Raw genomic sequence first — 16,410 nt, forward strand, 5'->3', positions numbered from 1 at the left:
TTTTTTGAACTTTAAATATAAAAAATATAAAAAAATGGAAAATGAAAATGTCCGTAAAGAGCTCAAAATAAATCAAAATATTTTGAAAATGTTATGCTGTATAGAAAATGCTAAGATAAACATTCAGTCAAAATTTCATGTATCTACGGTCATTTTTTTTAAAGTTACACCAAAAACCAAATTAAATTTTGTGAAAAATCGTTTTTGCGTAAAAATTCCCGTTTTTCCTTAATTTTTCTTTTGTTTTTCCCGGCGCTTTTGAAAACTACTGGGAAATTTAAATTTTGACCTCCCAATGCACCAACGATATTCACTTTCTGATCGAACAAAATACTGAAGTTGAAAATCGTAGCATTATTTCGACTACTTATCGTGTACACAGACATAAAAAAAATAAATAAAAAAAAAAAATAAAAAAAAAAAACACACATCATTGTTAAGTCAATACATTCATCGTTCCACTCAGAATCTAAAATTCAAACTGAAAATGTCCGTATACAGTTTAAAATAAGTCAAAATATTTGAAAAATGTTACGGTGTATAGAAAATGCCAATATAAACATTCGGTCAAAATTTCATATACCTACACTCATTAGTTTAAGAGTTGCACCAAAAACCAAAATCGATTTTCCCGATAACAGATTTTTCACGGCGCTTTTGAAAACTAGTGGGCGATTTCTACTTTTGACCCTCCCAAAGTACCAACTAGATTTACTTTTCTATCAGATAAGATACTGTTGAAGAAAATCTAAGCATTTTCACTGTCCTAACAGGTGATGACAGACAAAAAAATAAAAAAGAATACAAAAATACAAAAAACACACATTATTGTAAAATCAATACATTCATCGTTCCACTCAGAATCTAAAATATTATATAGTTACAATTTTGTTATTTAACTTCAAAAGTGGTTCTTTATTAAAAGTAGGTACACTAAAAAAATGAATGAGAAGCTATTGGTAACTGAAAGTATTCTACAAGTCTGGTAAATGCTTATTCCGATTTTCTCTATCGTACTTGATCCATTTTATTAGAGATTTATACACCTATTAATAAATAGACCATTATTTAGTTTTGGAGGAGCTCAATACCAAACACCGTGGCATGAAATTTTTATATAACTAACTTGATATGCTGTCGCATAATGTCCGCGGTCCGACGTATTCGGATTGCCTACCAGGGTGGCTGAATTGCACTTACTGCTGCGATTTACAACGAATACTGCTGCGAATTTGAACAATCGCAATTTTTTTAAAGGGTTATCATTTTTTAAGGGCAACGAAGTATTCTATAAAATCAAGCTATTTAAAAAAAAAGTTTTTAATAACTATTGAATATCATGTGTTATTTGTATCACAATTAGTGATTGCATTCTTTTGAATGTACTAGTTAATATTAATCATAGTTATCAAAATCAAAATATTATTATTCCCTGTGGTGATTGACGCTTATATTGTGGTCCTGCACTTCTGTGTATATACGATTATTAATCAGTCTAAATAATATATATCTTCACTCATGTTCCGGTTGTAATATATTTTATTATACTATCGGATTCATAAATGGAGTATAGGTAATTGATATTAATTATGGTTGTACGTCTCTCACGAATGGATACGTGATACATATTCAGAAGAAATAAAAATTATTTAGGTATTAGATATTTTTTCAGCATAGTTAAAAATTAAAATATAGGAAAACTCGCAGATATTACATTTTAATTCTATGATTGCAATTGTCTTACAAAAATATTGTATGGAACACAAAATGTATTTATCATTTTTATCATAAAATGTATTTAAAATCACAAATACGTACCTATTTTGTAAAAAATTGCATTTTTTTGGTATTTACTATGATATAAACTAACCAAAAAATATTTCGTTGGACAAAAAGTATTTGTCAATTGCAATTTTTCTGAAGAGTTTTCACAATTTTCTCGGGTATTACGAGGGAATTCTAAAAATGATATGCCTATAAGATATACCATCTGTGACATTTATCCAATCATGAGAGAAGGTAGAAGGTTACTGCAATATGAAAATTTTGTAGTACTGCCGAATATCTATATTATTATTGTTTAAGACAAAAATATTTAGGTGTACAGAATAAAGATATAATATGTAGTCGAACCAAATACACTCTCCACCGCTCCGTTTGAAATCGCATATATTTCTACCTACCGATTACCATATTATAGGAGCCATTCTATATAATATTATTAAAATAAAAAAAAAGTTCAAATTAACGCCTAGCCGAGTCGTTTCGTGTTGTATATTATACTGTATACATATTATAGGCACATTGTGCATTTTATATTTTTATATCGCGGTAAATGGTGCTGCACGGATCTGAATTTCGTGATTGTATTGTTATTTTGGTGAAAATATATACGTTGCGCGTATACATATTATCGTATTATAATATTTATATATTATTATACGCCGCAGATGTGATCGGCTCGAAGACAAACTTGACGGTTGAGCAGAATAAAAAAAAAAAAATCGCTTATACGTAATATATTATTATTATTATATCGACGGGACGGACGTAGTCGTGATCTGGCGGCGTGGGGTGGGGGGAATCTTTGCACGTGGTGGTGGAGGAGAAGACTACGGCGACGACTATACCCATCGCGGGGAAAAGCTCGGAGTGCGGGGACTGTCCGGTGCAGGTCGCGCGCGCGTACCGCCATACTCATGCCTGCACCCACACCACCGACCCACCACCCTACCACACACACGCACGCGCGTGCTCACCTTTTTCGGCGGGGCGAAGGGAGGTCAATGCCGACCGAAATCCAGGGGGTCTCTCTGCGTGTACAGCGTACACGTCGAATGCGATCGATACTGCGCGGCGGCGGGAGACGCTAGCGCTCAAGCGCACGCCGTAACGTACTAATACGTATCGTGGCATTTGTGGCAGCGGCAGTAGAAGTCGGAGGAGGAGGAGGAGGAGGAGGAGGAGTAGTAGTAGTAATAGTAGTAGTAGTAGTAGTAGTAGTAGTAGTAGTAGTAGTAGTAGTAGTAGTAGTGTAGTAGTAGTAGTAGTAGTAGTAGTTGGAGTAGCAGTCGTAGTAGAAGCGGCGTACGAGAAAACGCTCGAGATCGTATACGAAGGGGTCACGTCGACGCGCGACCCCCCCATCCTGCAACTACCCCTATCGTCCTCGCCAAAACAACACTATACGCCGGCCCATCCGATATGTGTACATATAGCTGCATTCGTCCCGCCGAAGCGTTCCTCCCCGCGTGTGATTAATGCCTCTTAAAGCCGCGTGTTATATTGTGTTTAGATATATATTTTAATACCCTCTCGCTCTATCCTACGCTACACCACCCATTCGCATACTCACCCGTGCACCACACATTCTACAACCGCAACGTTCGTCGATTTTTTTCGCCAATTGTCCGCAAATCGCTTTCTCTCTCTTTCTCGATCCTCTATATAATATTACTATCTCTCTCTCAATTTTTCGTCATGCTTCCTCGCCTTGCCACCGACTGTGGCTACTCCGTGTAATGCGTGACATACATGTTACACGATTGTACAGCGGCGTAAAGAACACGGCAGTTGGTCAGCAAATATTTCCCATGATCCTGTGTGTCGAAAACCCGCTGTTTTCCAGAATTAATGTCGAGAGTTTAAAGTAGGTAGGTAATCGGTATGTAACTCATCAGTGAAACACGAATGGACTTTCGGGCCCATTAGGTTCTTCGCGGACCCCGTCCCTTCCCTCATGATCCCACGGCTAGCTCTACTACACTATTTTACAATAAGGCCACTAGTTTCGGGGTTGATTGTGTTTGCAGAAAGTGTCATAAGGCACAGTACTTCCGTGGCTTGGCAACAGACTTAACTACCATTAGGTCGGTAAAAAAAGTAACGACACTCGTAAATATATTTGTTAACTATCAACACCTACAACACTCGGGTGGTGTGTCGTACCTATACCTATGATATATGATACTCCTAAAGTCCTAATCAGTGATCAGTATACCAAATAGGTACGATAACAGTAGTCAGTAATAGGAACTCAATCAAGTCGGGTGTATTACACGTTTAAACAACAATAAACGCGTGGCTCACCAAAATGTTTTTAAAAGGCAATTAAAAGTACCACTATTATAGTGTACACATAATATAGGTGAATTGGTCATTTCGTACACACTCGATAAATAATATAATTTTATTATATTGTTCACGAGATCTGTAAATTATATTCCATTGTACATTTGTACCACCTGCAGCAGCTGTGACCATGCAATAATAATTAATGAAAACCCATAAACCATAAATACACCGAATCATGGTACGAATCTCATACGATGATTATAAAATTTAAAACATAATGGAGTTGACAAACCACCATTGCAGAGACTTGCAGTGTTTAAATTATAACAATTATTAAACAATTTAATATCATTTTTAATATTCTGCTTCTAATCTAGATATTAATTACCTACAATGATTTATCACATCGATATGTGTTATTTTTCATTTTGTTTCAGAAAACATTTATAATTTTTTTTTCTGGGCTGTCAAAATAAAAATACACCTAAACTTTAATACAGCTTTTCTATCGATTCAAAAACGGACACAGATGGTACTTTAGGTTTGTCAGACAAGCAAATTCCCAGTAGTTTTCGATAAAACTGCCAAAAAAAAAGTTTACATTAATATTGTACTAAAACATTTAATTCTCTACTTTTGAAAATATTTATTTTGATCTGAAAGTTAAAAATCAGCCTTCATCATAACTATCATTGCATCAAAAATAAATAATTTTTGATCCCTCTAAATGTATAAAGCTAAATATTAAATGTTATAAGTTATAACAAAAGCATGGAATTAAATACACTATAAAACAATAAAAAATGTACTTTCAACGTTATAATGGCCTTGAAAAATGACCAATAATTTTTTATAGACATGAGACTACGCAACCGATAGGAAACTTATGATGTACCTTTCGGCGTTATCAATATTTCTTTATAACTAAACTAACAAAAATACAAACACCAAATACCAAACATAGGCCAACACACAATAAATAAATAGTATACTGGAAATAAATGCAACCACGATTTATCTCCGATTGTCCAATTAGTTATTAGTTGTTTGAGTCCCGATAATATACCACATTCGATTATTATTGCTAAAAATAACTAGTTCTCGCATACGATATTAACATTTGGCATAGATAAAAGTTATCTAAAAATTGTATTAATAATTGAAGCACAGTACTTCTTGAATTAATAATTTGAATTTCTTAATTTAAACTTAAAGCTTGTAAAATGTAATAATATAATATGCACTAAAAATTAATTAAATTATCTGAAAATGCTAAAAAAAAATGCAAAATAATAGTTACACTTTTAAAGTATTTATTACATAAAATAAAACATGTACCTACCCACTAGGAATGTATATTGATCTAGATCACCCAAGAAACAATGCACTTTGCATTGAAATCCGGGCATTAATTATAACATAAAAATTGTACTACAATTTATAAATATGTTAGTATATTACAATGAAATGTAAAATTGCCTGTAAAATTATAATCACACGATTTAATTATTTATTGACTTTTGTTCTTGATAATTATTACTCTCATAAAATCATTTTTAAATCAAATACACTAACGAATACATTTTAGTAGATTTATATATATGTTACCTAAAACGTGTTAAGCATTTTAGTAATGTTAATTTTAACAATACAGAGTATAGACATTGATTGTTATACTGACAAATAATAATTTTTTACTAGAACACTCTTAACAATGTTAAATATCTTATTAGAAACTATACAAAAAGAGCATATTATACATTTATATTCGGGAGTAAGTATTATATACTCTTCTTAAACTGTTCCTTTTAATATTAATTCTTTGGAATGGATTTGTTGGTTCTCAGCTGTTTTTGTTAATATATATTTTATTATATTACATTGCACAAATATATTTAATTTTGAAACACGTCATAATATAACACTCGTATACACCAGAATATCGAATAATTGCATCCATCGTACCGAAATAGGTGTTGCTTATACGTCATAGTTCAGCGACCCCCGGGACATCACATTTTGGTGCTTCCTTTTTACAAGTAGGTTGTGAATTGTGATACAACACGCGTTCATTCTATAGCCAGATCCCATTAACAAGCGTCACGTACGTATTACGTGTGACCCACAAATACATGCCGGCCACCGACAAATGATAATACACGGTCTGGCGGGCCGCCAGACATACCCTCTATGCTCTATTCTACCCTCTATTATAGGTGCCCCAGTTTAAATATGGTCTTGCGCTTATTTGTATTTATATTTATATTGTTTTATACATGACGTGCGTGTGTTCTGTTTCAGGGTAAAAAATTGGGCACTGAAATTTGGTGTGGACCTGTGGGAGTTTGGCAGACAAATCACCAACATGAATGAAATCCAGAGAGTAAGTACCAATATTAAGCACCTTCATTAAAATAAAGTTTTTTAAAATTAATAGTAGATGTTTAAAAAAATATATATATTTAAACATTTTAAACATTATAAATTAATTTGTTTTAGATTTAGAGTAAGTGACCACTGAAGCCAAACTTATAAAAAGATTAATAATAAAAAAAAAATCTGAAATTTAAAGCTATTAGTTCATTCTAATTATATTAATTACACACAAATTAAAATTTTACTTTGTTGTAAATAATATTATAATATTATTTTAAGTAAATAAAGAAATAGATTATTTTTTATATATGTTGTAAAAGTTTTTACTCTGAATTCATTAAAAAAAATAATCAAACTTTTACTTTGTATTTTATAATAGAAATATCGAGAGCGAGAATCTAAAGTACGTAGAAAAGACGGACTTTTACTCATTCGCGATTTGGCAGCGGAAGTTAAAAATATGATGGATATCAAAATGAATTCTGTTTTGGTGAGCAAATAAATTTTCTATTGTTCTTTTAGTTATATACGTATAATGTATATAGGTAAATAAATAAATAAAATTAATGGTATTTAAAATGCACTTAAAACTAAAAACTGTGTCTTAACATAAGTACTTTTTTTCTGCTCGACCTAAAATATGTTTAATTCGATTCATTTTTGTATTACGATTTACGAGTGTACACAATTATACAGACACGCAAGTGCACAATGCACATACCTATATAAATACTTACATTATTTTGCTAACGACAATATATTATACATACAATGCTTCTTAAATTCCTATAAATCGTACACATCAACCACCACCATCATTAAAATCAACGACCTTTCCCTTGGTGGTTTGTCACCGTTAAGCATACTCACATTGTTATAGGTGTCTGCGTATCGATTTCGTTAACGTTATTTGAACGCGACGTATACGACAAGTTTCCAAACCGATTAAAACATTATTGCACATCTCAATATGGCGTCTATATTACATCAATAAACGTTAATTAACTCAGCGTTGGCCGGGTGTAAGGTGGGGTGTAATTAGAGGGAGCTTCAATGGGTGCGTTGGCAGAGGGTCGTAACAATAAGCTTTCCATTCCTCTCTCACTCTTTGTCTCATTAACTGTATGTTCCTCTCCTGCTTGTGTGTAGATTTTTGGAACCGATTGCTTTGTCGAATGGTTTTGGCACCAAGAGATAGTCAGGGAGAGAGAGTCAGAAACACTGAGGTAGTGAGAGAGAGAGATATAGAAATAGACGTGGAAGAGGCACACACACACACGCGCGCATACAAACACAGACACAGTGCACAACTCGTCGAGGAATTTAATTAACAGGATTCGAGGTTGAAAAGGAGAACCACACCATTTTAACACCCTTAATGACTCCACACTTCCCATGCCATCTGACGAATGATATTATAAAGCACTTTGCACAGACCTGAAATATCTCGTTTCTTTGCCATTTAATTTGCATAAGTCGTTACCAGTGCCTAACCATTATGATTTGTATGCTATGCTCGTTTTATTAACTTAATATCCTGTCAAAACAGTCTCTTAATAATAATAATACGAAGGAGAAGAAGAATTGCAATTAAAATGGTGTCGTAATTGAAGCAATCGTGTCGTTGTGAAATTGTATATACCCGGTGGGGGGGGGGGAGAGCACCCATTTTAAGCAATCCTAGTGTGTGGGCTTAACCAAATCAAAACATTGTTTTAGAAATTGATGTGTGCTTGGGTTAAGTGGCATAAAATGGCAAGGGGTACTGTCATTCATATTTTATTTGAGCGTTCCATGTAATGTTTTCCCGTACAAAAACATTTTTTCTCATAGTATTAATTGATTTTGTTAATAGTTGGAACAATATCCATATTACCTAATCATAATGCCTATGGTAAATTACATTTAATTAAATAGTAATAAATATAGTTAAAAAATTAATTATATTTTTCTTTCTTCTTAGAACTTAATTTTACAAAATAGTTTTTAACACTTACATATTATAAATTAACAAAACAATATAAAAAGGAACATACATATTATTATATTTCTCTCAGAAATTAGGGTTTAATTACACAAAATGTTAAATATATAATAATTAATAAGTTTCAAGGCTCATCAACTCAATATTTTTTTATTTTATTAAAAAAAATATAGGTACATATATAGGTCTATACTGAAAAATATAAAATGATACATTTAAAAAATAAATAATTTATTTTAACGGAGGAAAAGTTATTTTGATTACGCTTCAATGCCTCACCGTAACAGCGTACCGTTTAAAGAATGAGTAAAAGGGGACGCGTATTCGCATTCAGAGGTAGGAGGACCCACTGCGTCACCCAATTTAACCCCTGGTACTTTACGCTTATAACGCGTATAATCCATCTTTTATTTATCGGAATAAACATTCAAAAATAATTTTTATTGTCAAATTTTGGAGCAGTATAGAGGGTGATTCACCAAGCATACTTACCCCATTTTCTTTCAATAATGCAGTTATTCAAAATCTGATTTTTTGAATTTTTAAACATACTTTAAGACCATATTTTAAAATTCTTATGATTTTTTGCACTACTTAAAGAGTATCCTGTGGAAATACAAGCTTTTGATTTACAAATAAGGAAATTCTTATTTAACTATGAACTATACAGTATATCATTTTTAAAGTTTCAAAATCAAAATTCGTACGAGTCATTTTTGAGTTGCTTAACTTTGTGTTCTAAAGATAAAAGGGCTATGGTTATTTAAAAATTGTAGTCATTAATATTAATCAATCAATATTAATCATTTGTAAAAATAGCCCAAGTATAATAGATACTAGATCCAATTTTATGTTTATGCAAAATCATTTTTTAAGGATTATTATCCTTAATACAAAGATTTTAATAACTAAGAAACTACTCATTCAAATTTTGAATGAGGTACAAAAATATTTTCAAAAAAATTATCCACTAAATAATATACAGTAAAAAAGGGTGGTTCTCGTTTAAAAAATAGAAGTTTGTATCATCAGAGTATCACGTAAGTAATACAAAATAATTCAACAACTTGAGAATATGGTCTTTGAGTAAATTTAAAAATTTCTAAAATCAGAATTTGAATAAACTCATTAAAGGAAAAATGGAAGTGAGCATGCTTGGTGAATCACACATTTTAAGCTAAAAAAAAAAATCTGTTCAGCTCTTTTAGACAAATTATGAATAGAAACATTCACAATAATATAAAAAGGCCAGCTTATATATTATTATGATAATTTTTTATCTATTATCAATTTATTCAATCAACCGGCTAATAAATATTATGTCTTAAGAAAAATCAAAAATGTGTAATACAATTAATTGAAATTTAGTTTTATAAAAGTATTTTAAATAATAAATTATTAAACTTAACAACAATGAATTCAAAAAGGAATTTAACTAATTCCTATTCTAATTTTTTAAGTTACTAAATTATAAAGAATATAGGTAGGTTGGTACTAAAAACAATAGCAATATTTTCTAATTTCTATAATACAATTATAATAAAATAGGATGGACACAGTGCTTGAAAATGTATTACAAGATCTTACATGCAATTTTCTTTTTTTTTTTTTATCAGAACAAACAAGAATATATTATATACAATCAGTAATAAAATGTATACAATAGGTAATAGGGAGAACATGTAAACAGGACTGCACGCCGGATGGCATGATATGGGTCCAATGATCCTATTTCATAATTTTAGGCGGTTTTTTTTTTTTTAAATTTTTGTGTTGTTTTATTTAATTTTTTTTATGTTGAGGAGGTCCCTGGACCAATTTCATTTGAGACGGCGAGGTGGGTTATTAGGAAGAGTTAGAGAGAAGAGCTTAGAAATTAAGGGATTTGAATGATTGAATGTGTTTTTGTGAAATGGTTTATAATAGTAGGAGGATAGTGATGAATGGTTTGGATTTTGAGATCAGAGTGGAGGGGGGAAATTTCTGACGTACCAGAGAAAATTTTCTTATAGACATTTATATTAAAGAAAATATCTTGGGAAATTTATTTTTATAGATATTTCAAGTTAAAACTTCGATGAAATTGAATATTTGAATGATAAATAAAGATTTTATTTCTTTTGTTGTGATTGAAAAACTATTTTGCTTAGGAACATTAAACTTTTTACCAACGATTAAATATTTATTAACTATACGCAATACAATTTTCAAAATATTTGGAGCTATTAAATTATACGACAGTCGACAAACCTATTCTGACCTTTGTGGTAGGTACGTCGATATAAAACATTTATTATAAATAAACCCTTATAAACATTTAGTAGGTAATAGATAGTTATATTATATGAAATACTATTTGTATTATTATTTAATAAAATATGAATTTTGTTCAACCTACTTCATTACTTATAGCGATGTAATTGTAATATAATAAAATATACCTATTTTGTAAAAAAAAATGCCTCAGAATCGTTTTTCGTGTACAATGGTTAGGTTAGATTATCATTAAATTCAAATTTAACTCACACATTACAGTTACTTATTCAATAAAGAGGTTCACTTGACACTTACTATACAGCGCATAGTAAAGAATTCCCCTAGACAGGCTAAATAATTAGATATTATATGATTCTTGTCATATTTCGTTCAGTTAAGTACAGGATAATTGTGTTTAGCGGTTAATTATTATAATATAAGGTACACATTTTAAACAAATAATAAATCATTGCATTCGATAAACTATTCTGAGTAGGCAACACACCGGAATTTAGTTTACCGAAGTTTTTTAGGGACTATTTAACAATTTTAAGTTACTCATGAAATAATTAATGATTAAAGATTTTAAATATTTACTGAACATAGTAATTAATATATGAGTTAACTTGCATTAAAATGTCAAACCCTAAAGCTACAAATTCAATTAAAAAATGTCAAAAATAACAACGTTATTTAATTTAAAAAATTCAACATTATTTAAACTTTAAACCCCTTTAAAAAATTGCAAATTTTAATATTATAAGAAAAAAATATAGAATACCTCTTCAATACAAAAAAAAACTTTTATTCTTTTAGTTTTTATTAAATTCCTACACAAAAGGCCTTATCGTCTCAAAATTCTATTAATTGTCCAATTCTAATTAAACATTGTTTAATCCTTTTCATCTTATGAATTCAATTTTGATTCCAATAATATTGTAAATGAATAAATTATATTTCATATTTATGTAGTACTAAATGTTATTACTTATTAGTTATTTTTTTACAAATTCTATATAAATTGTTATATTATTCTACATATATGTTTATTAAATTGTTTGAAAACACATTCATTTAATATACATCTTCAAATGTTTTGTGAATAAAAATGTATTCTAATTTCTAAATTTTAATAATTAAATCTTACATTTAATTAATATTATACTATCTTTTTTTATTTTCATTATTTTTTAGGTCACGACTGACATGATTTAATATATTTAATCCATGTTAAAATGCAATCTTTTAAAAATTAAATTAAAACTTGGTAAATAACTGTCAACATTTGTGGTATTATAAATTTAGAAAAAACACACTAACTGTCGTAAACGTAAACGTGATCTAGCCCATCAAAACCTTCACAATAACTTTACTGGACGGTGCCTGTCAGCATTATCCAGTAACGATGATGGTTAGTGTAAATATTTTCATTTAATTTAAAACATCTCAAAAATTCATCAGTCAGTTGTAATACTTTAAATGCACAGATTATTATTATTTTTTTTTAATAAAAATATTTTTATTATAACTTCAATATTTTTGATTTTTTAGTATTTTAATTTAATTTAAATTAAAAATATATCTACATTTATATTATTATCTAAATTGTAGTAATAACTAAAACATAAATTATAAAAACAAATATGTAGGTTTTGTATATTTGGTAAATTTATGATATTAAATTTTATTAATTCACGATTTTTAGTTAATAATAATTACGCAAAACTATAAAACAATTCAAAGCTCAGAATTTTACGTATTGCATAATGAATATTATAGTGGTTTAATATGGAACTATTGATACTTTACCTACTACATACTATAACATCTTATAAAATTAAATGGTTAGTAAATATTTAAAAAAAAAATACTTAAATAAATAGTTCATATTAATATAGGTGCCTACTTATAAAAATATAATATTTTTTTAGGATTTCAATTGTTTATTAAGAAATGGTAATGTAAAACTTTATATTTTAGTGACATAAATGTAATTACTATTATATCTTAATAATAAAACTATAAAAATATATAATGTATATAGTTATAAAAAATATAATAAACCTATAGAAAAACTACTTTTATAATGTACCTATACATTATAAAACGATGTGATCTATGTACCACGCATACGTAAAATATATAGGTAGTTTTATATCTTTTCCAATATTTATACAGGTCACCAATGAAAGTTCAATGCACTTTTTACAAATCTAATAAACCGTTGTTGCCGAATAAAGTTTTAAAAATTACCCACCATCAACTTTGACTATTGTTTTACAGGTTTTTTCGATTTATTTCTGTCTCGAAAGTTTTGTACCCGTTTAGCAACTTTTTTCATTCTCCTTCCTTTCAGAATATTTTCACACACCACAAAAGTATAATGCCTTGAGCGCGTCCAAGACCAAAGTCTACAATATATTATCTTTGGGATATTAGTTTATAGTTCAAGCGAATTTCACTGATAACTTCAGCATACAATATTATATTTAAAACTCAATTTTATAATTAAAATATTATTCAATTAACTTAATAATATGTAAATATATTTTTTCCTAACTCAAATATTTTTTCTATAAATATATTTACTATTCTTTTAGAGGCTAATGGAAGCTGGTGAACAATCTGCTTTAGCTAATCAAGAGACTGCTGTAAAAAGTGAGCGATATGTAAATGATGGATTTGGGGATTACAAGAGTCTCGAATCAATAGACCGATATGATCAATGTGCATTTAACACCACTGTAAATTGTGTGCTGTTACAGAGCACATATGTAGATCCAGGTAATGTCTGTTCTATTAAAAAACATTCACAATACTTTTACTGATTATTACAAATAATATAAATACATATTAAAAAGTATATCATAATTTTATTCAAATTATCCAATTTTTCAATTAAAAATCTTAGTACCTAGGTAATATTACGGATATTGTATAAAGTACTTAAACAATTATTTTGTTTTTAATTTTAAATAGTGATTACTGATTAAATATTGTTAACTTTTGATACCTAATCGTTTAAAATATTGATAAAAAATGTTTTCTATTGTGTTATAACATTTGAAGATTCAGTCGATGAAACCGTAGTACGAGATATGCAGTGGACTGATCATCTGGATCCAATATTTGTAAGCAACTATGAAATGGATCCCGTATTATCGTGGCAATATTTCGGTAGCACAAAAGGGACACTCAGAAGATTTCCAAGTAAGTGTAACCTACCTACTGGCATTCTAGGTTGAAAATGTCGCTACGTTACTGTCATAGCGTATTAGTGTCACGACTCACGAGCACAAAATCAAATTGTATTACATTTACGAATATATAAATAATACATTTGAACACGAATATCCAATACTGTGTTTTTTTTCCTTAGTCGTCAATATATTATATCAAAATTGTATTACGTGAATTTCATGCATGAATTGTATTCAAGTTATCCAAACAGAACCAATAACATGTTTCTATAGTACTAAATCAAATAAACTATGATATAGGTACAAATAATTTTTTTTTATTTAATAAACATGACATAAATATTTTATAGACAATATTACGAATTATGATTCAATTACGATCTTTCATTTTTATGATCAATCTATAACCACAAAATAATAGTTTGTATAGTAAGTTCAACATAACCTAATTAAATATGATTGAAATAAAAATGTTTGTTGATATTTAATTGAATTACTCAAGATTACAAAGATTTTATCCATTCAATTATTATTGAAGAAATATAAATTACATTATAACATATTGACTATTTAACATCATCTAGTCGGAGCCTTTGGTGAATCGTGATCAATCAACTTAAGTTTACTTACATTTTATAAGAATATTGATGAGTGATCAAATTGACTTCCAAGCTCTTACTTTATTCGAAGTCGTCCTTAAAGTTTCTTTTCGTCCTACCTAGCTACTTTCTTTACTAATTACGATTAAAATGAATCTCTTGTCATTCATGGTAAACATTAAGATGTGTTTAGAATTTATTCCTGATAGTAGTGTACTATTATGATATATTTTTAAGAACAAAATTTTAATAGAAATACGTAATTTCTGGCTAATTCAAAAGAATACGTTTATTGACTACGTGAATATTATATTTTTACTATAGCACTGAGATGGCCTTCATATTCGGGATTGTCACCATCTGCGTTGTTTGACTATCGACTTAATCCGTGGTTTGTAGAAGCTGCAACCAGTGCGAAAGATATAGTTATAATAGCTGATTTTTCAATCGCATTATCTGACTATAAACTTAGTCTTGTAAGAGCTACTACATTAGCGGCGCTTGATACGCTAGGTGCTAATGATTTCGTCAATGTTTTATCGCTTGAATCATCAAACTATGAAATTGTTCCATGTTTCAAAGAAATGATTGTTCAGGTAAACCTATACCATACACGTTACTATTTTAAACAATGGCTCATTCTTTTAAATTCTAGGCCAACGAGAAGAACTTAAGAGATTTAAGATCCGCCGTGGCACAATCAAAGTTTGCTGGCAGTTCTAACTTCACTGGAGCTCTAGCCCGTGCATTCGACATACTGCATAAAGTACCTTTGAATTAATTAATTTAGAAACTTATAGTTTGGTTCGGGGAGAAGTTAATTTGTTGGGTGAAGATATAGATAGGGCGGATATTAGTATAATAGGTGAAATTCTATTCGTGTTTGCTACCAATATAACGTCTATTATGTTAAAATACAGTTTAATCGTACCGGTCAAGGAAGTCAATGCAACCAAGCTATATTGATAATTACTGACGGTCCATTTGGACCATATAAAGAAATTCTACAACATAATAAACCACATATGCCGGTTCGAGTTTTTACGTATTTAATCGGCAAAGATGACTCAAACGCTGCTGATATGAATTGGATTGCTTGCAACAATAAAGGTAAATTTTTTAATTGCACGTATTATGGATACTTCTTAATAGGAACATTTTACCTATAATAAGTTAAGATATGAACTTGTAACGCTTAGAAAAAAACTTTATGTTTTTGTTTTTTTAATATATTTTATTAAAATAAGTACCAATTTTTTTTAAAAAAGAAAACCATCTTTTAATAATAAAATAAAAATGTATTAAATACCGGTTAAGTATATACCGGTCTACTTTTGATAAATTACCGCCTAGATACAGTTTTATACTAGAAACTAACTTCAATGAAAACCTAAACATTTGAAAGGTAATGACACACACACACACACACACACACACACACACATCATCCTAAAATCGATTATTTCATCGTTATATTCTGAATCTAATAGTAGAAAAAATGAAAATCTGGTAAATAATTTTAGTATCATTACAATCAAGATAATTATCACCATTTTTTTACTATTATACTTATTTATAAATAATTTACATTACAGTTCACGCGTTCAATAATTTTCAGGTTATTTCGAACATATCGAAGACCAAAGAAATCTTCGAGAAAAAGTACTAAACTATGTTTTAGTCATGGCTAGACCATTAGTTATGTATCAAACCGATCATCCTGTATATTGGTCACCAGTCTATCTTGCAAGCAAAGTATTTATCTTTGAAAACGAACACAGTCAAAAAAAAATTTATATTTTGTGTTTGATTTTCAATTTTTATCATTTCAGGTTGACAATTTAAAAGCTACTGACACTATAGATGGCAGACTTATGACAACAGTATCTGCGCCCGTTTTTGACAGGAGAAACCATTCGGT

At 29.6% G+C, this 16,410-nt stretch overlaps 1 protein-coding gene across 3 annotated transcripts in view; it reads left to right on the top strand.

Moving 5' to 3' along the window:
- The window catches only part of LOC100166860 (voltage-dependent calcium channel subunit alpha-2/delta-3), a 55,937-nt gene that overhangs the window by 25,113 nt on the left and 14,414 nt on the right, over positions 1-16,410 (top strand). For all 3 annotated transcript variants that reach the window (XM_008182032.3, XM_001947854.5, XM_008182033.3), the window contains exons 2-10: positions 6,376-6,457; positions 6,830-6,940; positions 13,291-13,474; positions 13,760-13,900; positions 14,814-15,085; positions 15,145-15,255; positions 15,410-15,599; positions 16,108-16,244; positions 16,322-16,408. In XM_008182032.3, the coding sequence (XP_008180254.1) occupies positions 6,376-6,457; positions 6,830-6,940; positions 13,291-13,474; positions 13,760-13,900; positions 14,814-15,085; positions 15,145-15,255; positions 15,410-15,599; positions 16,108-16,244; positions 16,322-16,408 (1,315 nt within the window). The remainder of the gene's footprint in view (positions 1-6,375; positions 6,458-6,829; positions 6,941-13,290; positions 13,475-13,759; positions 13,901-14,813; positions 15,086-15,144; positions 15,256-15,409; positions 15,600-16,107; positions 16,245-16,321; positions 16,409-16,410) is intronic.

This window comes from Acyrthosiphon pisum, chromosome A1 (assembly GCF_005508785.2).
Source record: "Acyrthosiphon pisum isolate AL4f chromosome A1, pea_aphid_22Mar2018_4r6ur, whole genome shotgun sequence".
Lineage (NCBI taxonomy): Eukaryota > Metazoa > Arthropoda > Insecta > Hemiptera > Aphididae > Acyrthosiphon > Acyrthosiphon pisum.